Source organism: Kogia breviceps, chromosome 2 (genome assembly GCF_026419965.1).
Source record: "Kogia breviceps isolate mKogBre1 chromosome 2, mKogBre1 haplotype 1, whole genome shotgun sequence".
Taxonomy (NCBI): Eukaryota; Metazoa; Chordata; class Mammalia; order Artiodactyla; family Physeteridae; genus Kogia; species Kogia breviceps.
Genome location: NC_081311.1, coordinates 199,032,185 through 199,059,990, shown reverse-complemented (window position 1 = coordinate 199,059,990; position 27,806 = coordinate 199,032,185). Strand labels below are relative to the sequence as shown.

At 55.5% G+C, this 27,806-nt stretch overlaps 1 protein-coding gene across 3 annotated transcripts in view; it reads right to left on the bottom strand.

Annotated features, from left to right (window-relative positions):
• Positions 1-26,361, bottom strand: part of RAMP1 (receptor activity modifying protein 1) — a 49,296-nt gene extending 22,935 nt beyond the window's left edge. Inside the window, exons 1-3 of one of the 3 annotated variants that reach the window (XM_067027264.1) lie at positions 26,263-26,348; positions 22,298-22,420; positions 11,329-11,467 (exon numbers count right to left, since the gene is read on the bottom strand). In XM_067027264.1, coding sequence (XP_066883365.1) covers positions 11,329-11,453 — 125 coding nt within the window. In that variant the 5' untranslated portion in view covers positions 11,454-11,467; positions 22,298-22,420; positions 26,263-26,348. Of the gene's footprint in view, positions 1-11,328; positions 11,468-22,297; positions 22,421-23,478; positions 23,531-26,262 lie in introns of those variants that run through there. The other 2 variants (XM_067027265.1, XM_059051672.2) reach the window with 2 other exon arrangements.
• Positions 26,362-27,806: the final 1,445 nt, after the last annotated feature.

Sequence of the window (27,806 nt, the reverse complement as noted above, 5' to 3'; positions counted from 1 at the left end):
AAATCACAGAGCTCTGAGGAGAGAGTAGGGGTACACATGTTTAACCGAATAGCTAACTAAAACATAGAAAATAAACATCACCAGAGCAAACACAAATAAAACATGAAGAGAAGATACTTAGAACAAAATGACAGAGAGCTAATCTCTACCATAGTTAAGAGTTTATAAAAAAAAGCAAATTAGAAATACCCCCAATGACTCAAGTATAAACAGCAAAGGTTAAGGTCAGATAATCTGCGTTTGAGAAAAAGCAAATTGCAAACAACTGAGGGAGAACAGCTCAATCCTCCTAAGAGCCAAAGATGGGCAAATTGAAACCAAAAAGGAAATCTCATTTAAACCTGCAAAAAGAGTCTCTACAAACTCAATACTCAGGAACCTATAGGGAAATACATATTTTCCCATACATTGCTGGCAATGTAAATTAGTGAAATTCTTTAAAAGGGCGACTGGGCCAAACCTATCCAGAACCACAGAACGTTCGTGGCATGTGTTGTAGCAAGCCCACGTGCAAGAATTCTTAAAGAATCTAGTCCAAAAAGAAGTAAGGCTCCGCGTACAAAAGTTCTTAGAGCAGCATCATTTATAATATCCAAACCCTGGAAACGGCTCAGCACAAGTCGGATTGGAAATATCGGGACATGTTAATTTGGCCTTCCTGCCATTGACCTAGGCTGCCTCCCCCGCCCTGGCAGTGAGGGTCGACTCACCTTCCCTGCTACCCCCAAAGGAGCGTGTTTTTAACAGTGTGGTCTCCCTTTCTAAGACAAGGAGCTGAAGAAGAGTGCTCTCAGACCTAAGGCTGTCCCGAGCGAGCGTGTCCTGCGGGGCGCCCCGCGCATCCGTGTCCAGGGCTTAAGTCCTGTACGACGCTTGGGGAGAAGGGTGACCTCCAAAGATGCGTGGGGCGTGGGCGGCTGTGCTGTGCCTCAGCTCCTGGACCCTCCCACACAGACACTGAGCGTGCTCGGGAGAGGACCACCACCTGCGTGACTCGTGCGTGGATGGGTCCGGGGAGACCCTGTCACCGGGCTGGGGGTGGGGGCTCTGGGGGGCCGGGTGAACGCTGGGGTAAGGACAGCACCACGAAGGGGCATCTGCTAGGCTCCCCGCAGACAGCCTCCCCTGTCCACCAGGGCACAGCCCCTCCGCGTCTCCCATCACGAGCCCGCCCTGCCCCCTGCCGTGTGTGCGTAGCTGCCGGACCGGGAAGGCCCATCTGCCTGGGCAGTGCTGGGTTTCCCGGGCTGTGGGGGAGGGGGTGCAGCAGTGTGTCCCGTGGGAGGCGGGGGTGCAGGTGCAGAGCCGGGAGGCGCCGTCACCGGATGAGTTCTGTCTGCCTGTCCTTCCGCTCAGGCCGGGATCTGCTGAGTGTCATCTGCTTCTGACCTTATATGTTCTGACACTGGCCTGATTTGATACCCAAACTGTGGAGATTGTGAAACAGGGCGGTTAACGATTTGATGCAGAAAGACGTCACGGCAGGCGGGGTGCCAGGGCCCAGCGGTCGGTTAGCCCCGCATCTGGGGACGTGCGTTCGTCCTCTCCCAGGGGAGCGGTGGAGAACGAGCGAAGCCGAGGCCGACGCGGCGGCCCCGGGCGTGGACGGTGACGGCCGGGGCCCTCCCCCCCCAGCTTCGGGCTCCTCGGTTGTGGGCCTGCAGGCGCGCCGTCTGGGGGCTTTCTGAGACCCTCCTGCCCCCCACTCCCCTCCAGGAGCCCAGCTCGGGTGCTCGACGCCCCAGACGGCGCCGGCCTGCCTTCTCCAGCATGCCTAGCCACTGACATCGGTCCCATCGCCCCAGCCCTGCATCTGTCCCCCAGGCCAGCTGTGGCTGAGCTCCCGGCCGGGGCGGAGGGGCCTGGCAGGCCTCCTGAGAGCCCCTGGCCCGCCAGCAACAGACAGGCCCGTGTTGGCGCTGCAGGGTTTCGGGGCGCACGGCGCACTCCTCCCCCGTGAGCTGGCCTTCCCGAAGGCTCTGTCACGATGCCATCTGGGTGCGGGCTTCAGGAAGCCACCTTGGAGAGCGTGGGGCAAAGGGCGCCCCTTTCTTCTGCCCGCGCAGCAAACCTGAGCACGTGCTGCCTCCTTGTCACAGCTGGGGCCTGACGCACCGGGGGCGCTGCGGGGAGCCCGGGGTCTCCTGCCCCACGGCCCACAGGCAGCAGCAAGTGGCGGCGTCTCCCACCCGCCCACTTCCACACACCCGAAGAGCCAGCGGAGGTGAAATGAAGCAGCAAAGAGTCAGGGAAGAGCTGGGGAGGCCCCGTCCTCAGCCGCCTGCGTGACCTCGGCCCCCCTTCTGGAAATCCACGTCTCCACCTCTTCCCCGAGGGCAGGAGCCCCAGCTGAGGCCAGGCCAGGGGACGGGACCGAGGCCTGAGCAGAGCCGGCTTGGCTTCTCAGGGCGAGCTGGGGGTGTTCCTGGCACGGTCCCTCCCTGAAGGCCCCCAGAGGTCCAAGATCAGCCGCCAGCTGTCCGCACTCCCGGGCTTGAGGGGGCGGCTGTGCTGTGGGACAGCTGGAGGGTCCCCCGCATGCAGGGGGGCAGAGGGTGTGGGAGGGGCGTCTGTGCCAGGCGGTCTCGACGAGCACGTGGCCCGAGCACGGGCGGCTATCAGGGCAGATCCTTGACAGACAACCCACGAGGGCCCCGGGCCCGGCTCTGAAAGCGCCCGGCTGCGAGGGGCACGCAGGTGGGGCGGCCTCCAGGCCACGCGTCCTGCAGGGCTCCGGTGACAGCTTTGCCCAGCACCCTGGGCACGGGCTCCCTGAGCCCCGGGCGGGATGGGCCAAGCACCGCAGGAACGCCAGGAGGGTGACAGCCGCTGCCCCAGAGAGACCTCCGCGGCTAAGGAAGATGCCTGCTCTCAGTTCCCGTTGGGATCAAACCCAAAGCAGCTGTTCCAATGCTGCTGCTGAGCTGGGAAGAATTTCCTGACTTGACTCTTTTCACGGGACACACAAAGAAGGCCCTTTGTTCCCACAGCTGGCTGGGGATCACGGCAGGCCCAGGAAAGACCCCGCGGTGGGTCAGCGCACCAGGCCTAAACCAACAGGCACCTGGAACTGGAGGGCTGGGCTTGCAGCCCACGGCCGCAGGAGCAGCTCCGCCAGCCCTCTGCACCCTGCTTCTGGGTCCTTCACCTAACTCCCTGGGCCGCTCCTGACCACTCGCGGGCCAGGGACGCAGCCTCGTAGTGGGGCTGCGGCTCAGGCCAGGCGGGAGGGCTCTCACGGCCCAGCATGGGGCCAGCGTGGCAGGGAGGGGTTCCCTGGAGCAGGCCACGGGGACCCGGGTCCCTTGGACCCCGAAGCTGCCGTGCGCCGAGGCGGACACGGTCAGGGTTTAGAAACCTGGAGGCTTTGGGGCAGAGACTGGGCTGAAGGTGAAGCTGGGTTCTCTGATGACCAGCCTCAGAAGGCGGCGGCCCGTGCCCCTGGGCCATCTCTGAGCACCTTTGATACCTTCCCCGGCCCGGGTGACACCTTAGAGCCTGAAGCTGTGCGGGAGGTGGGGGGGCGGGGCTGCCCCCTGGTCTCCTAAATCCACCCGCCATTGCTTGTCTGGCGGAGAAAACCGATAGGCAGTCACTTTAAAGCCAGCCCTTTTCTGGTTGAGTTCTGCACGTTCCAGATTCCTCTCCCTCCCCAAACAACACCACCGGGAAATCCTCTGTAAAGGAGGGTTGCAGATGACACATTCCCCACGTCCTCTACAGCTTCTCCAATTAGATCACGTGCCCAGTTAATACGCTAAATCATGTTAAATTTCCCTTAGTGAGCCAGGCCTGCATTTTAACGAGCTGACCTCTGGGACGCGGTGGACTTGGCCTGGCGCACAGTGGGAAGCCTGCCCTGCTGGGCTCGCTGGCCCTGCAGGGACCCAGAGTGGGGGGATGGGTCAGACCCCTGCGCAATCGGAGGCCCCCCCCAAGCATCCTCAAACACGGAAGGACTCAGGAGTAACCCCCGAGCCATTCTCACGGCGGAGGAGCCAGGGGTCCCGGTCCGGGGCTGCTGGAGAGAGGTGCCTGCATTGGCTCAAACACAGAATCTCGCTGCGCAGCTGTGGTACCAGGGTGAGCTCTCTAACTGTTACAGACCTTGAAACGCAAAAACGAAGCAGGCCCACACGCCAGGGCAGGTCACTCAAGAATGTCCACTGTCCTCCTGTTAGAACAAGTCATCAGCCCTTTGCTTTCCCTCGAGAAATTTCCATCCGTGAGCAGCCGTGCACAGCACTGCTGAGAGCCGGCCAGCAGGCGCAGAGGCCCCGACGCTCCCACGGTGGACTTTATCCCCAGGTGTCTGGAGCGTGCGTCCCGTGGAGGACCGTCTGGCTCGCACTTGTCTGTGTCACTCAGTGCGCAGGTGACCTCTGACTTGCGGCTGTTTTGAACTGGAGTCTTTTCTGATTGGGGGAGAGCCCAGAAGTTTCCCTCGGCCAGCACAGAGCCGCCTGGACCTCAGGCGGCAGGCACCAGGCGGCGCTGGCCCTAGGTGCACTTGCTTTAGGGGCTTCCTACCCTCCGCTGCAGCCTGGCCCGGAACCCCAGACCCCGACGACTGCCCAGTGCTGCTTGCTGGGCTGTGGCCTTCGCCTCACCCACAGGCCTTGGCTGCACTGGGCTTGGACGGGGGTCCTTCCCAACACCGAGCCCTTTGCCAGACGCCCGCCTGGCCTGTAGTCCTCCGGCTCCAGGAGAGCTCCCTGAGCCAGCGGCTGTCCGGCTCTCCGCCTGCCGGCCCCCCACCTTGGGTCCCTGCTCTCGCGCTGGACACTGCGCTCTGGGCATGGTGACGGCCCTCCTGCTCACACGCTCACGACGCCTAGCCCTTCTCTCTGGGTCCCTCTTCTTTTCTCCTTCCACCCAGTCCTTTGGACAGTTGGTCCACCCCCAAGACCCCCCCACCTCCACCGTTCCAGGAGACCCTGGAAAGTCTGCCCTTGGCTCGAGCACCAGGCTTGGTGTTGAAACCGAGCAGGACCCTGTGGGGCTCCTGGGCACAGAAGCCTTTCCGTGTCCCCTGTTTCTTGTTTGTAGGGAATAGACTCCAGCCCCCATGACCTTCCCTGAGTTCCAGAGGGCAGGTTCGAACAGTTGCTAATCAGGGAAGGGAGGGGACGCAGAGACAAGGGAGGAGCAGGCAAGAAACAAGAGTGCAGCCTTGGGGCAGGGTCCTGGTTCCGCCTCAGGGGACACACATAGTATCTTTGAGCTCCTTACAGAACTAAAACCCAACAAATGGAAGATGTTGGCATTCTTCATTCCAGAGAAGACCAACTGAGGCCAGGTTAAAGGGACCAGAGAAGCTCATCAAGAGATTACTGTGAGACCAGGTTAAAGGCGCAGGCCCTGGGCACACCCTGATCTTACCAGCAACCCCACCCTTGAACTATTGCTATAAAACTCCGCACCAAATCCTCCCGGGTTGGGACACACAGTTTCTGAGGGCAGGAGCCTGCCGTGTCCCCCTCTTTCTGGCACAGCAATACAGCTACTCTTTTCTACTTCACCCAAAACTCTGGCTCCGAGATTCTATTTGGCACCCGTGCATAGAGGCCAAGCTTTCGGCGTCACTATCCAATGCAAATGAACTTCACCAGGCCCACTGGATGTTGGCGGGGGCAGGGATGGCCACTGAAGGCCAGCATCCACCCACCTCCCGGGGAGCCACACTTACACAAAGAGCATCCCCCACGCTCTCCCCTGAGATCCAGGAAGCGGCCACCTCGTGCCCTCGGGGAGTGTCAAGAGCTGGGACTTGGACTCAAGGAGACCTTCCTTACTAGCTGTGAGCCTGGGCAGATACGGTGGGAAGGACAACAGTTCTGCCTCTTCCTGAGTCGCTGCCTCTACTTGAACGAGACAGTGAACGTTCAGGGCTCAGCACAATGCCCAGCTCACAGGAGGTGCTCAGTCAACGTGAGCTACAATAATAAACCCTTTGCTTGGACTGAGGGAAGTGACCACTAAGTGAGCATTCAGTAGGCAGCGAGCACCCACTGACGGTTCTGGAGGAGAAATTAATGTCGTAGATGCAACATTAATGAAATTAATGTCGTAGATGTAATACGGGGAAGGCTTGAAAAGCCTTACTATAGAAGTATGAGCGAAACGCACAGGGAAACTTAGTAAAGGACGAAGTGGCCTCTCAAATCACTGGGGGCAAAGATGGGTTCATTAATAAACAGGACGACTGGGCAGCTCATCTGGAAGAAGACAAAATTTGCTTCATAGTTCACACCGCAAACCACAATTAACTCCAGGTAGACCGGGGTTTAGGTGTTGCCACTGAAACCATACATGAGCTCAAGAAGAAAACATGGGTGGATTCCTCCTGAATCTTGGTATAGGGAAAGGCTTTCCAACTATGACTCAGATCCAGAGGTGATAAAAGATCAACTCTCATGTGACTACTTTAAAAAAATATTATGCGGCACCAAAAATGCTAAAAACAAGTCGAAAGACAGCTAACAAACTAGGAGAAAATATCTAACGTGTATCACACACAAAGGGCTACTCTCTGTTCTGACTTATAAAGAACTCTTTAAAAAGGACCAGAAATGGTCTTGATAGAAAATGGGAAAAGACATGAACAAACAACTCACAAAAAAGATTTGAGGGTGGCCGTTAAACGTAGGAAAGATGTTCAGATTCGCTTGTAACTGGAGACTGCAAATTAACACTCCACTCAGACACCTGTTCTCATTCATCCAACGGGGAACATTCGACGTATGATGACAGTCTGCTGGCGAGGCTTTTGGGGAAACGGGTCCCCCACTGCTGGCGGGGTGCAAACCCGTGCACCCTCAGGAGAGCAATGGGCAGTACTTAACAAAACCACATGTGCTCTTACCGTTGACCCTGAAGATACAGCTCCAACGATATGAGAACGCATCTGCACAAGGTCATTCACTTCAGCACTGTCTGAAATTGGAAACTACTGGGAAAACCTAAATGCCTCTTCACAGGAAGGCGATGGAAACATTATGCATATAGTGGAGTGTTATCCAGCTGTGAAAACGCATGGGAACATTCTCTGTGCACCGACAAGGACTGATTTCCAGGATATACTGCTCAGTGAAAAAAGAAAACCCCAAGTGCAAAAAGAGTATCTCTAGTGTAGTATGAGAATATCTATAGTATAGTATGAGTATCTATAGTATAGTATAGTATATTCATAGTATAGTATGAGAATATCTATAGTATATTATCATACAGTATGGTATAAAGATATCTATAGTATAGTATAAGAATATCTATATTATGGTATAGTACAGCATAAGAGTATTGATAGCATAGTGTAGTATAAGAATATCTATAGTAAAAGACTATCTGTAGTATAGTGCAGTATAGTATAATATAAGACAATCTATGGAATAGTATAGTATAGGAATATCTGTAGTATATAGTATATTAGGTGGGCCAAAAGGTTCTTTCAGTTTTTTTCTGTAAAATGGCTCTAATACCACTCAGTTGTCTTTAACTTCATTCGAAACAATTTTGTTAGATCGTTATGTGACAGCTGTCATATCAGCGTGCATTTTAAAAAAGACATCAAATTGGTGAATTTTTGTGTCGCCATTTTAATACTGAAGATGGAAGAAAAAAGCAACATTTTCGGCAGGAAAGGTAAAAACGCAACTGAAACGCACAGAAAGATGTGTGCAGTGTATGGAGAAGGTGCTGTGACTGATCGAACGTGTCAAAAGTGGTTTGTGAAGTTTCGTGCTGGAGATTTCTCGCCGGACGCTGCTCCACGGTCAGGTAGACCAGTTGAAGTAGACGGTGATCAAATCGAGACATTAGTTGAGAACAATCAACGTTACACCACGCGGGAGAGAGCCGACACGCTCGAAATATCCAAATCAAGCGCTGAAAATCATCTGCACCAGCTTGGTTACGTTCATCGCTTTGATGTTTCAGTTCCACGCAAGTTAAGCGAAAAAAACCTTGACCGCATTTCCACATGCGATTCTCTACTGAAACATAATGAAAATGTTCCGTTTTTAAAACAAATCGTGACGGGCAATGAAAAGCGGATACTGTACAATAATGTGGAACAGAAGAGATCGTGGGGCAAGTGAAATGAACCACCACCGACCACACCAGAGGCTGGTCTTCATCCAAAGAAGGTGATGTTGTGTATATGGTGGGATGGGAAGGGAGTCCTCTATCATGAGTTCCTTCTGGAAAACCAAACGATTAACTCCAACAAGTACTGCTCCCAATTAGACCAACTGGAAGCAGCACTCGACGAAAAGCGTCCAGAATTGGTCAAAAGAAAATGCATAATCTTTCATCAGGATAACACGAGACCGCATGTTTCTTTGATGACCAGGCAAAAGCTGTTACAGCTTGGCTGGGAAGTTCTGATTCATCCACCGTATTCACCACACATTGCACCTTCAGATTTCCATTTATTTCGGTCTTTACAAAATTCTCTCAATGGAAAACAATGTCAATTCCCTGGAGGACTGTAAAAGGCCCCTGGAACAGCTCTTTGCTTAAAAAGTTTTGGGAAGATGGGATTGTGAAGCTGCCTGAAAAATGGCAGAAGGTCGTGGAACAAAAGGGTGAATACGTTGTTCAATAAAGTTCTTGGTGAAAATGAAAAATGTGTCTTATTTTTACTTAGAAACCGAAGGCACTTTTTGGCCCACCCAATACTTCATGTAAGAAAGAGGATGTAAGAAAAAAAAAACAGGTCCACCTGCCCATTTGTACAAAGGAATACAAGAAGGAAAAACCGGGAGCTAATGACACCGGTACCCACAGGGAGTGGGTGGGAATGGGGTGGAAAGGATGGAGAAATGCGGTGGGGGGAAATGACACTTCTCGGAAGCTACCTTTGAGGACAGCGCTGACTGAGAGCCCCAGTGAGACGGGCAGTTCTCTGCATCAACCCGCCCAGGCTTTAGTTCCCAGTTACTCAACCAAACACCAACCTAGGTGTTGCTGGGGCAGTTCTGAGATGTGGTTCACCTCTACAACTAGTTGGCTTTAAGTAGAGAGATCCTCCCTGATCATGTGGGTGGGCTTCAGCCTCCAGTTGAAAGGCCTTAAGAGCAAGTTAAGAAATTCTGCCTCAAGGCTGCAGCGTTGGCTCCGCCCAAGAGTCTCCTCGGCCTGCTCTACAGATCTGAACTTGGCACACCCATGATCCTAAGCCAGTTCCTTGAAATAAATACCATTATATATAGCTTTTCCCTACACCGAGGTTAAAGGGGGCTTCTCCCGTGTTATTTTTCTTCTTGCGCTTGGGTGGTCTCATTAGTCACATCTAAATCCCTGGTAGGAATACATGTGTTTGTTTATCTTGGCTCTGAGCTTCATTCTTTAATCAAAGGAACCAGGGCTCCTTGGAAAAATGGCTGATTCCAGGGCTGGGGCAGAAAATGCACAAAATGAGCCTGGAGAATCTCATGGTGCCAGAAAGTAAGGAACTGCCCCCAAAAGGATGCCGGGGTGGGGGGATGTCAAAAGAACAGAAAAGCCAATTTGAAGGTGCTGTAACTGCGAAAGCTGGGACAATTTAAGGACCCTTGTGATGGTGTTGGACCCACCCAGATAATCCATATAATCCCCCCATCTCAGGGTCACCTGGTTAGCAACCTGAGTTCCATCTGCAATTCACCTCCCCTTCACCATGTAATGTAACATATTTCCAGGTTCCAGGATTAGGATGTGGTCATCTAGGAGCTGTTATTCTGCTGACCACACACCCCGGGGCTGGCTGGCCCCAGCTGATTTGCTGAGATCCTCTTATGATGAGGATTTTTGCTTCTTCCTCCCACAATTATCTAGATTTTCTTTTTAAATAAAGAAATTTTCTAACAACCTCACCTCCACCCCTGGCTTCTATTTTTAGCTGTATCACCACACGGCTCAGCTCAGATGACGGCAAACTCTGGGGCCCGGGTGATAATTACTCCTGTTTGCACTCTAAGCAGAGTCGGAAACCGTCTGCAGTGGCTTCGTTTCTAGAAACATGTCACCACTGCTTCGTTCAGAACGTCACTTGCCAATTGCGTTACCTCTTCTGCAAGGCCACCTGTTTGGGATCTGTCTACACAAGTCACTTGCACAGAGCTGGGGTCAGGGGCGGGGCGGGGAGTGCTGTTCCCTAGGGACACTCGTGGTGTCTTCTCTGCATCATAATAATGTGCACACTTTAATTTAAACACAAATCACTCAGTGGAGGCAGAAAGCCAATTAGCCTAAAGAACAGGCTCTGCTGATTTTTAACATACTGCCCCCCCCCCCCTTTGATTTCTAACTCATGATTGATTTCTCAGCTCAGAAAAGGAGACCCTGAAGTCTGGGAAGAGGCAGCGGAGAAGGAGGAAGGTGAGGAGACCCCACCTGGCCCCGCTGCTGCTCAGCCTCTGCTCAGACCCTGAAGGGCCGGGCGGGTTCCATGTTAATTGCACGGGCAGGAAGCAAGCATCCCCGTGCCCAGCTCCTGTGTGTCCTGCGCTGTGTTGTAAGCAGAGGTGCAGGACTTTGTACAGAGGACGTCGGAGCCCAGGCTGGAAACCCGCAGACACTCTGCGGACCCTGCTTGCCTGGCAGGGTCGGCCGCCCACCTGTGACCTCGGCATCTGGAGGGTATTTCTCTTTGCCTTTACTCGCCCACCAGAGCCCTCAGATGCCCCCCGCCCTGAACGCTGAAGCAGAAACACAACCTGGGATAGAGACTGCAGACACACCAAGCTCTGATCTTGCTCCAGAAGATGGAGGGGACCAGGCCTGGGCGGGGAGAGACGCCGACCCCGCTGAGGGGCCGAGGGGCCAGGGATGAGCCCTGCGGGGCAGGAAGAAGGGCATCTTGGCAGAAGGACTGAGTCAGGAAGGGGAAGGGGCTCAGCTCGAGCTGGGCTGCCCATGGTTCCAGGAAGCTCCGGGCTCCGAGCAGGCAGGAAGGACAGCTCTGGCCGGACCACGGGGATGGAGGGAAGCTGCGGGTACAGCCCTGCACTCGGGGGCTCCTGTCACAGGGACTCGGCCCGGCCGCTAGACCTTGCTCCTGGCTACCGGCCTCCCAGACCGGACAAGGTCGAAACGGAACCCTCCGCCGCCTGCCATGCTGGCGCCCGCCACCCACCGTGACCCCAGGTCGCTGCGCTCGGGCCTCCTCCACGCCACCGTCCACGCTCACCTGGCAGGGGCGCCCTCCTTCGCCCTCACCCTGGACCCGGCCCGAGGCGCATCCACAGCCTGGACTTCGGTGAAGAACCACAACCGTGGCCTTGAGGGAAACCCTATCACCGGGCCCGCGCCCCACCCGCGCCCCACCCGCCGGAGACGCGGACTCACCCGATGGTCTTGCCCCAGTCGCACCACAGCGGCCTCCCGACGGCCTCCATGTCCACCTGGAACTGGGCGAGGCAGAGCTCTTGGAGGAGGGTGCTGAAGGCGGCGTCCTGGCAGGCGGTGGCCATGAAGAGGTGGCCCACTGCAACGACAGCCCCCAGACGGCGGTCACCCTCCGGCCTCGCCGGGCCCGCCTGCCCCCGCCGCGGGTCAGGGACTCTTCTGTCCACAGCCCACATGCATCGGGGCTCCCAGCCCAGGGCCCGCCGGGGAGCCCCGTCCGACTGAGGCCACCAGGATGCCCTGGGGTCCCCGTGATCCCTGGAGGGGGCGTCTAGGCTCCAACTGGATCATTTTGTCATCAGCTGTTTCGGGGCCCAGCAAAGGCCCTGCCTGCTAATAGCGGGTCTGATGATGATGTCTCCCTGGGCGACAGCGACAGAATAGGGACCGCACTTCCTCTCGTCCGGGGCACAGGGTCTGACTCGCACATACTGTTTCATGCTCACACCGCTCCCGACACGGTTCCCAAGGCCTGCACTTCACAGACATGGAAACTGCGGCGGCGAGAACAGCTTGCTGGGACCAGACCCTGGTTCATCACCCGGGAGGCCACCAGGCCTCTGCCCGTGAGTGAGGAGGAGGAATCGGCCCTCCCCCGGGAGGGCCAGCGGCACAGGGTCCTGGAGACCGCCGCCCGCCCCTCTTCCTCCGGCACGTGTGGGCTGGGCTGCAGCACCCAGCTCCGAGCCCACGTCTTCTGTGTCTGGACGTTCACCAGTTAGAAACCACCAAGCAGACAAACGGTCATGTGAAACGTTTCTACCCTCCCACCTCGATGAAGGTACAGTCAGAAATTACAAATGGTCAAGCAGTGCCCTGCAGAAAGCAAAATTCACTCATTTCCCCCAGGTCTGCACAGGCAGGCCGGTGCCTGGAAGCCGGCCGGATGGGGAGGACCCCCGGGGTTTTTAGCTCGAGAAGCTGTGAGTAATGGGGGGAACGGGGAAGGTGAGAGGCTGGCAAGAGGGAAAGCCCTTCGGAGGAGCCCCCAGGAGAGGACGGGGGGTGGGCGGGGCAGGGCTGACCCGCCCTCAACAGCCTGGGAAGGCGCGCGCCCCGCTGGGTGTGCAGGAGTGGGGCTCCCGGGGCGCTCAGGGGGGTCCTCGCGGCACAGCACGTGCAGCCGAGGGCCAGCCGTGGGGAAGGGGCTGCTCCCCACCCCTGCCCTCTCAAGACACCCTGAGAAAGCCCACCTGCGTGGGCAGGAAGCGCCAGGGGTCGCAGGTAGCTCAGGAAGGCTTAGGCACGGACTCACGGGAGGAGCTGCGGCCTCATTCTGAAGGTCGGCCGCCCCTCCATGCGTCCCCGGCCCTCACTGCTCGTGGCATCCGCTCTGCGCTCCCCACCTGGACCGCCCTTCCCGGCAAAGCTCAGGCTCAAATGTCGCCGGCCTCCCCGCTAAGGTCTCAGCACCCCACCCCCCCACCTCTGCATCTGGTGCCTTGTTTAGGGCGGCGGCCGGTTCTTTCTTTTCTCAGAACCGCTTTGCTGTCCTCTCCTCGCCCACTCCTTCTGACTCACGCGGACGTCCTCCCTGGTACCCCGCGGCTCTGCATGTTACTATTTGTCCAGTGAACCAGACGGTGACGCCCAGTTTATCAGTGGCCATTCTGCGTGGGAGCGAAGCACGGTGCCTCGGGCTGTCCCAGGGGGGGTCAGGAAGCACGGCGGGCTCCCCTCCGGCCCCGGAAGGCTGGTTTACAGCGAGCGAAGATGGACGCGCATCTCAGGGCGCTGGGTGCTGGCGACAGAAGGCCACGGGCTGATGTGAGCGCCGGAGGGATGTGATCTAGGGGTGCTGGGTGGCTCCGGAGTCCCTGGACGGTCAGGGAAGCCCCAGAGTTAGTGCAGGGATTGGGTGGAGGGCCAGAGGCCGAGGGCCTGGTTGGAATGGGCTCCAAGGGATGTGTCCTCAGGCCACAGGCCCCCCCGTGAGGGGGTCCCTCCCTGACGCTCGGGTCGGCCTCCTCCTGCGGCCCCCTCCTCTGGGCTGCACACATCCAGCAGCCACCTGCCCAACCCCTGGTGGCTCAGGCCCTGAGCGGCCACCCTGTCCTTCGGCCTCAGTGGTCACACTCTCGCCCGCACAGTCTGTGCGCCGCCCTGCCCTGGGCTGGCTGCAGGGCCTGTCCTGTGGCCTTGACCCGGCCTGGCTCTGGGCTGGTCCCTGGGCAGCAGCAGCTCCGGCCTGTGAGCCACTGTCTCCCAAGGGCGGGACCTCTGCTCCTGGGAAACAGACGCCCCTTCCCCGCTGCCCTTTGCTCTCCTGCCCTGGGGGAGCCCAGAGCCCGGCCCTTCTCGTTGCTGTCGCTCCTACAACTGGCATGAGGCTGGGCAAAGCTGTTTGTGTGAATCTGGAAACCAGTTTCATTTTTTAAGTAGAGGAGAACGACACTTAGATTTAAAAAAAAAAAAAAAAAAGAGCCTGATGTGGTTTCTTTCACTGGAAAGAGAGTAAACGTTATGGTTTTAACACTGAATAAAATTGCCCAGTTTTCAAACCAGCTGTTTGGGGCCAGATGGGTTCCAATCCTGTGTGACTGCAAATTTAATCATTCATAACTCATGTCTTTAAAAGGCCGAGTGCAAGGCTGCCAGGCAGACGGCAGCGAGTCGAGGCCGGACTTTCCCTGGCGTCTGCATCCTTCAGTTCAGGGAGCCCGGGGGCGCCTAGAGAAACAGCTGGAAAATGTCCCTGACGGGAGGAGAAATGGCAGTGAGATCCCTACGGCCACGTGCCTGGGGCCAGAAAGATGGGGCGGCAGGCTCCCCACGGGGGACCTCGGGGCTCCGGGGCACCTGGGTTTTCTAACGAGGGATGAGCGCCCAGCAGCGAGGACCTGACAGGTCTCATTTCACACCTGCGCCCTTGGCCTGTGGCTGCGCGTCTGCAGGACGGGCCCCTCCTGCCGTCACTCACCCCACCCCACGTTTGCAGAGATGGAGCCGCGGACTCACACGGTCCTCGCAGAGCTGGGGTGACCGGCGGGAGGTGAGCCGAGGGAAAAGGGCACCTGCTGGGGGGCCTGCTCGTCAGAGTGACCGGCTGGGGGCGGAATTCAGAGCCCGTGAGCCTCCAGGGCCCCCAGCACGCTGCCCACTCCCACCCCCAGGCCAGACCCCGAGGAGGCCTCGCCACGTCTTGGCCAGTTTCTTTCTCTGTGAAATGGGAACATCCCACACCAGGTGGGCAAACAGGCCTGGCTTCCAGAAGACGTGTTCACAGAATCAACCCCACCTCAAGACGAGTGGCCCTCCCTGTGGATTTGCAAAGTGAGTGGCCCTTAGTGGGTCACAGGAAGTGCCGGCCTGACCCCAGGGCCCAGCAGGGGTGATGGGAGGGGGCAGCAGGGGGAGGGGACAAAGGCATGGGACGACACTTCTGGAGGTGACGGATATACATGCTCACGGTCTTGAGTCCACGTGGGTACATACCTATGCCAGAACCTTCCAAATGATACACTTTAAACATATTCAGTTCATTCTAGGTCAATTATACCTCAATAAAAACAGTAAATCCGAAGGGAATGTCAAGAGTGGGTTATCTCTGAGTGGTGTAATTGCAGATGATCTTTATTTTCTGCTTTATGCTTTTCTACATTTTCCACAGGTTAAAAGTATAATTTCTAAAATATTCTCTCTGTATTCTGTCCAGACCTTTTCCTAATAGCTATCGGAAAAATCCTTGCTCGGCACGTTCTCGCTGAATCACTTTTTGCTCACCCAGCTAGGGCCAGCAGGGTGAAAACCACCCACTTCCAGGACTCTCCTGGGTACAGCCACTTGGGAGCCAAATGCCCAGGCAGCTACATGCCTGCCCTGTCACTGAATGCCCCGGAGGATGATGTAAACAGAACTTGGTTTGAACATGTTACCTTCAGCCTTTCTCAGTCTACTCTGGAAAAAGAAAACAAAAACCCAAACGACCAAATGAAAAAACAGGAACTCTGTGTGTCCAGTAAAAACTCCTACTCAACCCTCAAGGCCCAGTGAACCATCACCTCCTCTGCCCTGCTCAGCACTGAGCCCTCTCTGACCGTGCGTCGCGCCGTCTTCTAACCCTTGGTTAGCCACCGCGTAGCCTGGGAGACCGCGTCTCCTGCACACCCAGCGCCGGCGCTCAGAAGGCTTCTGGCTGACGGCACACTCCCTGAAGGAGCAGATGTGCTGGGGCACACCGCACTCCTGGCCAAGGACAGCTCTCTTAACTTTCCCGGTCTGTTCTGGCTTCTAGAAAGCGCAGAGTGGTTTGGGCCTCAACCTGTCCTCACCCAGCATCTTGTGAGATGCTTCTCTCTCCTCGCTGCTTAAATACTGTTGATTTCATCCCCTTCTGGAGGGGTTTTGGGGACTGCGTAATGTGATACCAGGTCATATTTTGGTGCCTTAAGGCATCTGTGTGTCTATCAAGAGCCACTGTCTGTATTCTCTTTGGAAGCAAGATGGTGTAGATGGATAGAATGCAGATCAGGCTCTAGATGGATTACACATCAATTGCAAAAGGCCTGCTACTTCCCCTCCCACTATCACATGCTGGGAAAGCCCCATCGAAGGTGGTGACAGCTGCAGCTCACGTGGCCAGCTCCTCTCCTAAGCCCTCTGCGGGCATTAGCTTATTTAACCCTTGCAAGCAACCAACACGGCAGGTATTATTCTCTCATTTTACACATGGGGACAGAGGGGCCCTGAGAGATTAGGTAACCCGCTCAGAGTCGCACAGCCCAGGAGTGGTGGAGCTGGGGTGCACCCCCTGGCGTGCTCATCTCAGACCACGTGGGAGAGATGGTGAGGGCGGCCACCTCAATGCCAGAGACCCTGAAAGCAGCCCCAAAGGCTATAGATGATCGATGTCCGCTGAGGCTTTGAGAGCCTCGAACCAAGTCACCTCTGCCGGTTGGCTTCCCCAGGGCCACCCCCCCATGAGCGGCCTGGAGGGGTCTCACCGGAGAGGTGGGAGTCCTATGAGATGGATGCCTGGCCGCGTGCAGGTGCCCCAAAGAACGCGAGGTCAAGCCAAGAGCCAACGGCCGAGCTGCCTCTCCTCCCAGCACCGGGTCCTCCTAGTCCCAGGGGACCAGCACTTTCTATCTGAGCAGGTACAGCCGACTCAAGCCCATTGCTCCCACTAAAATCACTGGTGTCCTTAAGGAACACGTGGTGCCCTCGGAGGAAAGCAAAAGGATTTTCATGATTTTAGAAACTAATTTCAACGTCTCACTTGTTAAGGGAGTCTATCTTTGCACGATTTTCTGACACGCAGATGAATCACTGCACAGCGACTGGAGAAGCACATCCCAGCAACCTCACCGACAGGTGCTGGGCCAAGGGAGCCTGGAGATGACCTCTCCAGAGGATGGAGAGCCTGGGGCCCAAGGGAGGAGCCCCCCAGCCCACCCGAGTGCCCATTCCTGCTGCCTGCGAGTCGGGTTCTCCTGAAGCGGCTCCATCAGTCACCACGCTCCATCGTCGGTGGGCCGGAGATCCCCCGTGCCAGAACCTGAGTGGATGCCATGGTCCCTCCAGCATTCCCCACGTGGGCCCTGGGCGTCTCCCCACTGCCAGGCTCTGCCACACTGAACTTCCTCTAGAGTGGAAGCCCCTCGGCTTCCCCTGAGCTCTTCCTCTCCCGTCTCTGTTCCATCTAATGCCCTCTCTCTGCAGGAGGTCAGCTGGTCCAGCTCGCCCCCCCGTCCCAGGATGCTCTCCATGCCTGGCCAAGAGGAATTCTCGCCCTTGCCACCCTCTGAGCAGCCAGTCAAGGGCTGAGAGAGAGGAGGAAGAGTCCCCTCCTCCCGGCCCAGGGGCCCTTCCATTTCCCCCTCAAGCAGCAACTTGCTCCAACGAAGCCCTCACCTAGAAGATTCTCCTGAGTGTCACCTGATCTTGATCCTTGTGGTCAGCCCGCAGACCCACCGTCCCCTTGCTCTGGCCCAGGGATGCCGCCTCTCCTCCTCCCTCCCCTCCTTGAAGCGCCTGCTCTGTGCTGGATGTGGGAGGACCTGTCAATGTGTCCCCTGAAGCCACGAGAAAACAGGACGCTCAATCAGACCAAGCACCTAAGTGATGCAGAGTAACATCCAAAAGGGGGGCCGTGGAGTCAGACAAATGTGAGACCGAAAAATAATAAAGCACAGTATCACCCCCGACAAAGTCAAATTCCACCTGGAGAGAAATAAAGGGCACCCCTCACCCATCAGGACAGCTACCATCAAAAAACCAGGAAAGAACAAGTGCTGGTGAGGATGTGGAGAAATCGGACCCCTTGTGCGCTGTTGGTGGGAGTGTAAAATGGGGCAGTTACTGTGGAAAACAGAATAGCAGTTCCTCAAAATAGTAAACATAGAAAAACCATGTGATCCAGCAATTCCACTTCTGGGTATTTGCTCAAGAAAATTGAAAACGGGGTCTCTAAGAGATACTTGCACACCTGTGTTCATAGCAGCGTTATCCACAATAGCCAGAAGGTGGACGCAATCCAGGTGTCATCGGTAGATGAATGGATAAACAAAATGTGGTATATACATAGGAGGGAACATTATTCAGCCTTAACGAAGAAGGAAATTGTGACACATGCCATAGCACGAATGAACCTTGAAGACATTATGCTGAGTGAAATAAGCCAGTCACAAAAAGACAAATACTATATGACTCCAATTCACGTGGGGTACTTACAGTAGTCAGAATCAAAGAGGCAGAAAGTAGAAAGGTGGTTGCCAGGGGCTGGGGGAAGGGCATGGGGAGTTAGTGCTTCACGGGTAGAGTAACATTTTGGGAAGATGTAAAAGTTCTGGAGGTGGATGGTGACAATGATCGCAGGACAGTGTGAATAGCCTCAATGCCACAGAACCGGAACCATCTTCAAATGGTTAAGATGGTAAATTTTATATGGATTCTACCACAATTAAAAGTAAAAAAAGAGGGCTTCCCTGGTGGCGCAGTGGTTGGGAGCCCGCCTGCCAATGCAGGGGACACGGGTTCGTGCCCTGGTCCGGGAAGATCCCACGTGCCGCGGAGCGGCTGGACCCCTGAGCCATAGCTGCTGAGCCTGCGCGTCCGGAGCCTGTGCTCCGCAACGGGAGAGGCCACAACAGTGAGAGGCCCGCGTACCGCAAAAAAAAAAAAAAAAAGTAAAAAAAGAAAATTAAAAAAACAGTAAAGAGGACACAGAAGGTTACGCGACAAGAACGCCTCACGTGGATGTGACTGGCAGGGATTAGGTGTGTGAATTCCCCACCGCCCCAGTGGCACAGAATGTGCGGGAACTCAGCCACGGAAAACTGAATCAGAGAAGCAGCATGGGGTTGAAAGAGCTCTCACAGCCCTGACACAGCTGGGGGACTATAATAAGTAAGGATACGTAAGTGACGTAGTTTAAGATGATGACTAGAATCAACACATAAAAACTCCACACTCGGAAATTCCCTGGCGGTCCAGTGGTTAGGACTCGGTGCTTTGCACTGCTGAGGGCCCGGGGTTTGATCCCTGGTCGGGGAACTAGGATCCTGCAAGCTGCTCAGCATGGCCAACAAACAAACAAACAAACAAAACTCCACACTCTTCTTGTGGGTTTAGGGGCCTTTTACAAAAGGGAAATTCTGCAAGGCCCAGAAGGATGCCTTCACGCACCCTAAGCCGTGGTGGTGGTCTACGACTGCTCCCTGAACCACAGAGTGTCCGGGGAGAAACCAAACGGCTGAGTCACTGGGATTGTTAAACACTTGCTTCCAAATACGTCACATTTTAAGAAGATGTAAAACCCACAAAGACAGAAAATCAAGAAAATATTAGCAACGGGAACAAGACAGAAAGAAATTCAGGGGCTGCAGCCATGATGCCAAAGAACAAGTTTCATTCCTGAAAAAGACAGAACAAAAACAAATGGATTTGGCATTCAAGGGAAATGAACTGGTTCTTCTGGGGGTAGGGGAGGGGTCTAATAACAGAGATAAATCACTGTCTCTTCTGATCGAGAGATGACAGGAAAATGCCAATTCACAAAACTGGACCAGAAATGGCAAACATATGTCCACAGATACAGTGGGAAATAGAAAAATAAGATACCTATATTAATGATATATTGGATAAAATGGACAAGTTCACAGGAAAATGTGAAACATCATCACTATAAGAAATAGGGGGCCTCCCTGGTGGCGCAGTGGTTGAGAGTCCGCCTGCCGATGCAGGGGACGCGGGTTCGTGCCCCGGTCCGGGAGGATCCCACGTGCCGCGGAGCGGCTGGGCCCGTGAGCCATGGCCACTGAGCCTGCGCGTCCGGAGCCTGTGCTCCGCAACGGGAGAGGCCACAGCAGTGAGAAGCCCGCGTACTGAAAAAAAAAAAAAAGAAAGAAAAAAAAGAAACCCAAGAGGACCAAGACCCACGAAAGACACTGGAAACGTTCTCAGTTATCTTCCCTGCCAAACAGGGCCCCACTCGATGGTTTTGCAAGTGAAAACGAAGATCCTTCAGGTCCTGGAGGAGCTGATCATTCATATCATCCCAACTGCCCTGACGCAAACAGAAAGAGTGAACATTCACACACCTCTTTTGGGAAGAAACCCCAGTGCTGCTAATAAAACCCACCAAAGAAAGTGCAGAGCAATCTCACTTAGGAATAGCAAAGCGTAACTCAGAATAAGCAGTGGGCAAGAGACTCCCGAGTCTGCTGAACGAAGCACAGGGACCCAAGGAACACTCCATTCACCCCAGAAATGCAGGAAGGTTCACACTGGCGAACCCCCTCTCCACCGGGGGCCCCATTTCTCCAGTGCCAGCAGCCCGCCCCTCAAGGAGGGAATTCAGAGCTCTGCATGCTGCCAAGGAAGAAAGGATTCTTCCTTAACATCATAAAAGAGTATTTCACACATGGAAACAAGACTCATTCTCTATCCCTTCCCCTCCCCGTCCCTGGCAAAGATACAATAACATTAAAAAAGCATCTTTGCCCAAAGGAGAAAGACTGACGGTTTGAGGCACTGTTGCCCTCAGCCAGGAATGAAGGAAAGCAGCTGCAGCCACACCCCCTACTCAGCAGAGTCACCCTCCGACGCAGCTGGAGCAGGGGACCAAGGGTGTCAATGGGGAGGAGGTGGTCACCCTTCCTTACAGATGATCTAATGATCGACCTGGAAAAGCCAAGGGCGAGAAGAACGAGAACAAAACAAGAAGCTGGCGCTGTGAGAAACCACGTGCACAGAGACGGCCGAGCATAAAACATGCACAGAAAAGAAGCTTATGTTCCAGCAACGACCAGATAGAAGATAAATTGGGGGAGATATCCCAGTCATAGAGCAGCCAAAACCCACAAGATTTCTAGAAATTGAAGAAGTAATCTGCAGGAGAAAAGGAATCCTGTGGGTGGGGTGGAGGACAGACTGCTGTTTCCTGAACAGGTGGTCTTGTTAAAATCCTCCCAGATCAATCAACACATCAGGGCAATCACCATGCAAATCCCAAGAGCCATTTAGCTAGAAAATCAGCAGAATTCCAGACGAATCAAAGATCTGCATGTCTAAAACCCCGGCACACGGGAGGAAACCCTCAGTAGGCACGCACTCTGGTTGAGCCCTTTGCATCTTCTCAGAGGACCTGACCCTCTCCAGGTTGCACTAGCTGTCACCTCTTCCACACTCGCCCCGACTGCCTTCCCCAGTCTCTGTCTCAGCCTCTCCTCGGCCTCCACAGGGAGCCTGCACCCCACTTGCCTCCACACCCCGGGGAACATCCCTTCTATGCGAGGCTCTCACACCATCTTGACACGGATGCTGCCCCAGACGTCTCTCCCAGCCACACTTCTGTGCCCTGCAGACACCTGCCTACTTAACACCATCCCTGAGTGTCCAAGGGGACATGTCACCCAACGTGGCTGCTGTGGATAGGGCCGCCAGCTTTAACAAATAAAACTACAGGACACCCAGTTAAACTTGAATGGCAGGTAAACGAGTTCTTTTTAGTATAAGTATGTCCCAAATATTGCTTGAGACACTCTTACACTAAAACAATTTGTCGCTTCACTGACACTTAATTTAACCGGGGGCCCCAGGATTTCCTGGAAGCCCCAGCTGTGATGCCCCAGCTCTCTGGCCTCTGCCTGCTAGGTGCCCAGCTGTTCTGCCTTCCTCGCTGCCTCCTCCCTTCCCACGCCTGAGCCTCTGTCCACCTGTGGAACCCTCTGGAGCCTCTCCACTCCTTCCAGCTCAGCCCCACCTTCCCTCGCCCTGTCTCCCACCTCCAGGCCCCACCCAGCCCTCACTGGGCCCCGGCACAACAGCCCAGGGCTCTTTAAACCATTTGTTCCATCTCGTCACTGCGTTTAATATCCTCCAGGTCTGCCCGTTGCCCTTGCAGTGAAATCTGAACTGCTCCCCTTGGCCCAGGGGATCGGGTCTTCCTGTAGCTTGGCTCAAAGCCCTCTTCCCCTCATGCTTCCATCACAAAGGCTTCTGGAAAGTTCCAAGAACCAAGGCTTTTGCATAACTGTTCCTGTGCTCTGGAGCGCTCTTCCCGACTCCCTGGGGCTTGAGATCAGGGGTCCCGCCGCCCACGGCTTACTTCTTTCGGCATAGATGGCACCCTTCGCATACGTGGCTCAACGGGAGCACGGCTTCTCAGCCTTGGCACCACGGGCATTTTGTGCTGGACCCTTCTTCCTGTGGGGCTGCAGCGGGCAGCCCCCAGCAGTAGGCTGTATAGCAGCACCCCTGGCTTCTACCTACTAGAAGCCCCTTCCAGGCCTGACACCCTGGGGCCCACTTGTGTTCTGTACCAGGTAGAAGTTACCAGGAGAGATTAGTGCCTCCCAGGTGCTCCCTCCTTATCTGCTCCTCGACCCAGCCCACAGCCATCATTCCTCTCGCAAATGGACCCTGGAATCTTCTGGAGGCAATAAAGGCACATGCAGAGAGCACCAACCTGGAGTGTCAGTGTCACCAAGTTTCTGTTACCGGACTACCTTTCAGGCCTCTTCCCCCGTAACACGGGTTTGCTGTGTGATACATGAACTGCTTTCATTCCAGCCGACAACTGGCGTTGAGTCTGTGACAGTAAGGCAGGCGTTATCAGCATTCAGTCATTCGCTGGGTAAACTGCTGCCTTTGGGCCTCCCAGGTGAGGTGTGGCTCAGGAGAACCCTTCCTGGCGAGCCTGTTGGGTGTCGGGGTGCAGAGCCCCGGGTAGCAGGATGGGCACTGCCCGGCTTGGCCGTGGAGGGCACAGAGATGCGGGCCAGGTCTCCGGTCCCACAGAATCAGCCGTGGGAACCACACCCGGGAGGGAGGGCGCAATCGTGCAGGGAAATAAAGGAGACACTGTGAGGCCTAATGAGGAATAAATCAGAGCGGCTTGGCTGTGATGCGACGCTCGGGCCCACGGGGATCCCTGCTCCCCTGCCGCGACTTGGCAGTGGGTCCTGCTCGAATGAAGCTGCTTAGAGTCTGTGTTTTGAATGATGACTGAAGTGATGTCTTAGAGAACACTAAAATAAAACAATCTTAGGGAAAAAACTTTCTTCTGCCCCGACAACAACACCGTCATTATGTTACAAAGAGTAAGTTCTTGTTTAGGTTGGGAGCCTCCTCTCGCCACTGTGTTGACATAACCCTCCTCGCCAAGAACAAACGCATTCTCTAGAAATGTTACCCAGACCCAAGGCCGTCCATCCTGGAGCAGCAGGGAGGGCTGGTGCCAAGGACAGCCCTGTAGGGGCTCCGTGTGTGTGTGTGTGCGCGTGTGAGTGTGTGTGGAGGGCTGGTGGCTGGGGCCTGGGGACAGGACAGAGCCCCATCAGCATCGTGTTGTTCTCCATTTGCCAGGAAGAACGTGAAGAGCAGGGGCGGGCGGGCACAGGGCCAGGGTAGGTGCTAAGGCCACAGCAGACGCCCCATCTCCCCTTCACCCCTCTTGAGGCGGCAGCGCCTCCCCCTCGGGTCTTCCCGGAGTCCCCAGCAGAGCAAGAGGCTCTTGGGCAGAGATCCCACAGTCCTCAGGCATGTGTCCTTCCCAGAGCCCCGTGAGCCTCGCCACGTATCAGGCACTGTTCTGCAAGGGACACGCCTGGCTCAGATGTGATGGGGTTACAGGATTGAAAAGTTCACCTCTCGGGGCTCAACCTAGGCTCAGTCAGGCTCAATCAGGAGAGGTCTCGTCTGCCTCTGTCGGCTTGGACAGTCCCTACTCCCAGGCCCCCGAGGTTCCTGGGGTGGGATCTGGCAGCCGGCACTCGCATCCAGCCGACAGGAGAGAGAGTCAGGGGGCTCCAGGAGAAGACAGGTTGTTCAGCCTGAGTCCTGTGCTTCCCCCTGAGATGACCCTGGAGGGCAGGCTGGCGCCAGGGCCCACTGAGTGGGGAGCCCTCCGTGCCAGGTGGGCCTCGGGAAAGACGGGCTCTGTGCCCGAAGCAGTGGATGCTGGTGGCCACACCTGCGGGGCTGCACGGTCGGCAGCTCAGCACTTCACTGGAATTCACAGCACGTGGGGCGCCCACATCGCACACTCTGCCAGCAGCACTTCTGAGCAGAAGCCGTGAAACTGCTTCATTCTGGGAGAAAAAAATCGGGAGGAACAGGCTTTCCGAACTAGCTATTTGCCTTAAGTAAGGATTCCACCTACAACATTTCCTTGACGTGTGGCTACCACCACTTCCAGTGAGGGCAGAAACATCTCTCAACGGCCCTGGCCTGGGACGGACACTACCCACACCGACTGGCACGCACCTATGGAAGGAAGACAAAACCCAGAAACTTCTCCCTGCACCTACATAGAATAGAGAGGGTAATAAACAAACACACCAGGTCGATTAGCAAAAAGAATCCTTCCGATCTGTACTCCAGGATTAGAACCGCCTCCAGACGTAAAACAGCACGGTAATCTGCAGTAGTCACATCGATTGCATTTCCTGTGATGCCCCGGTCGGTTCCAAACAGTTATACTTGCATTTATACAGAGTCACATATTTCAATAAATATAGCAGCCTTGCAAGGACACCCCCAACCGCCCCCAGCATGCCAGGGAAGGTGTGTGTTTCCCAAGAGAGATGACAGATGAGTTCACAGAGGACAGTGTCAGCCAGCCCCCCTGAGTAAAGGTGGACTCATAAAAACAGGAGCTTACAATGAAGTCATCATAGACTAACTCTGGGTCCTCTGGAAATGCCCTTCTTTTCTGATTGATGAAAAACAAGAAATGCCACCTTGCTTTTCTGGGTAGCAAAATCTTCATCACCAAGATCTCTAGCTCACATCACCACATGGGAAGAAAACTGTGTGCTCCTGTAATTCTTCTAATTATCGCTGGGCTCTAAAGACACTAATTAACAGATAACCTCATAAAGCCGTGTTTCTTTTTCCAAGATATAACATTTGCCAGACCTCTCAGAATAATGTTAAGATTCTAGGATTTTGAACTTCCACTAGAACATGTATTATTTTCTTGGTAAACAAGGAAGGTCTTTATATGTGACCATGAAATAGTGTTTTATTTATACAAGCTTTAGAGGGTGTAGTTTCTGACAGCAGTAAAGAACATTTATTTGTTTATTTGTGCTTAAGAATTGAGCCAACTGGGCTCTCTAACTTGCTAAAACAGAAATGTTCATTTCTTGGGAAACTAAAACAGTAAGTTCCACATCAAGCCCATAGATCCTAATGCAAAAGAAGAGAATAATACTATTATAAGACTGGGCTTTTCACATAACTTCAGCCAAAACACTAAAGTGGCAAGATCAGCTTTCAGATTACACTCCACTGAAGCAGATACTAAGGGTTTTAGGCAGGTCCAACACTCCTTGGCGAGGTGTGCGAATAGGGACATTGGAATTGCAGCCCCTCTCGTCCCAGACAAGCCCCACGGCCCCAAGCTGCTTCTCCAGCAGCCACAAAGCAGTGTGGTGTCACCCCTTCACCGAGGGGCACCTCGCTGCAGGTGCTTCAGACCAGCATCATCTGTCGGGCAACCAGGACACAGGCTTCCCAGGGCCACTGGATTCTTTCACTTTAAAAGACCTACTTAGGGCTTCCCTGGTGGCGCAGTGGTTGAGAGGCCGCCTGCCGAGGCAGGGGACACGGATTCGTGCCCCGGTCCGGGAAGATCCCACGTGCCGCAGAGCGGCTGGGCCCGTGAGCCGTGGCCGCTGAGCCTGTGCGTCCGGAGCCTGTGCTCCGCAACGGGAGGGGCCACACAGTGAGAGGCCCGCGTACCTCAAAAAAAAAAAAAGACCTATTTAGTTTTTGTTAAAAGGTAACAACTAAATACACGAAATGAGTCCAGCAGTTAAAGCAGTTTAGGAAGTTTGCTTAGCATTGTGTGAAAACATTGTGGACAGGGAAGTGAAGATGACAATTTCTCGTGAAATTTTGCTAAGGCTGGTGCAGGTTCCTGTCACCACTGGGTTTCCATCTACAGTCTCTCGAAACAGAAAGCCGCGCATGTCCCGCCCCTCACCAAGGGTCCCTCTGAACTTCTATTAGCCAGAAGTGACAAGTCAACAACAACAACAACGAGCTGTGGAGATGTCCCCGAAGAGGACAAAGAACATCTGCAAAGGAGGCTTACTGGCAAAACAGCAACTGCTGGCTGTGACAGACTCAGATTTTCAGTTTTAACTAACTTTCTAGGTAAACGGCCCGTGGTCTGATTCCTAAACCCTGAAACGGCCGCACCCGCAGCGCAGAGCCGGGAGCAGAGGTGCAGGAAGCGGGGCCGCGCGGCCGCTGTTTTCCTCCTGAGCCGAGAGCTCCCGTGGGGCCGGGGTTGGGGGGGAAGCGCCCCCCACCTCCAGAGCCCGCGACGCCTCCGAAGCCGCCCCTTCCCCCGAGGGAGGCGCCGCCCGCGGCCCCTTGCCGAGCCGGAGCCGGGGTGGCCGGGACCCCCGCCCTACTCACCCAGGAGCAGCCAGAGGCCGCGCCGCGGGAGGCCGCGCAGGCCCCGGGCCATGTTCGCAGCCGAGTCCGCCCGCCGAGGACTGAGCCCGCCGGGCGGCGCGCCGGGGGCGGGAGCGCAGCCGGCGGGAGGCGGCGGCAGTGCGGCCCGCCGGGGATGGGGGCGCCGGGACCCAAAGGGAGGGCCGACAGCGGGGGAGCCGGGCTGGCCAGCACCTGCCGGCGGGGCGCCGGGGCAGAGGCTGAACCTGCGAGGCGACCCGGCCCTCCCTCGGCAAGTAGCCCCGCGAGCGCGGGGCCGGGACCCTTCCCGGGCGAGCGCACACTCGGGCTCCGGGGGGCGCTCCTGAAGTGTTTGACAAACAGACACTTGTTTAACTAGGGCGGCTCTTCCAGAGAGGGCATCTCCATGTCAACGCGGGCACCGTCCCTCCTCCTCTCCCCGGGTTACAACCGCCCACTCCTACCTCGGGGGTCTGCTTTGCAAAAGGCCAAGGCCACCCCTGCCCATTCACCTCTCCCAAGGTACAGGCACTGGGGATCCTGAGAGGACAAAACTAGTCCCGGGGCCTGAGGAGACTCAAGAGTAACCAAAAAAGGACCCATAGGTCCAATGAGGAATTGGAAAGACAAGATGAGGAACAGGGTGCGGGCGCAGGGGAGGAGGTGCACGAAGGTCCTGGGGCTGGAGGGAAGAGGGCTCTTCAGAGGGACAGAAGGGTGGCCCTGGTGGACTTGCTGCCTAGAATGGGTGGTGAGAGGCAGAGGAGGCTGGGAAGGCCTCGTTCAGACTCTGAACTTGTGTAAAAAGAGAAGGGCTCCCTAGGGTGACACATGAGAGCCCCGGGAAGCCTGAGGAAGCGAAGACTTCCCCAGCTTGCTTGCTCAGACCTGACCTGGGAGGCATCAGCCCAGCACAGCTGAGCTGACCTGGGCTCTCTAAGCTCTTCTGGTGGCTGGAATTCACCTTGCATTGGTTCCTTCTTGTAACAAACTATTCCAAGAACCCTGAGCAATTGAGTAAATTTATGCTCATGCTAAGGAATCAGCCACTGCCCTAGGGAGGAGGAAGAATCACTACCCAGAGGGCAGCTCACCTCTCTGCGGCTGAAGCTTCATACACGTAGCAGAGTGCCTAGTGCAGGATTCTGTGGTCAGTCCATGTGGGCTGACTCAACACTTCCCTCTGCTGAATGAAAGGGAACAGGGCCACCTGCTGTCAGCTCAGAGAACAGGCGGCCGCTGACAGCCAGGGGGTTGGGAGGGCACTCAGGGCCAGCATGCCTACAACCTGGGGGTCCCAAGTGTCCTGATAGGGGTCTGTGTCAGATGGTGGCGGAGGCCACATGCGCTCTTGACTTGAACAGCCCCTCTTCCCAGACCTTAGGAAGATACACCCCAGCGGGTGGCCTGGCCTCTCTCACTATTCATTTAAGAAACATCTGAGTCCCAACTGTGTGCAAGACTGTGCTGCGTAAACAAGGCAGGGCCTGTGCTTCAGTTGGTGGATCTAGTGAGGAACGTCCAGAAGATCTAAGTAACATGAA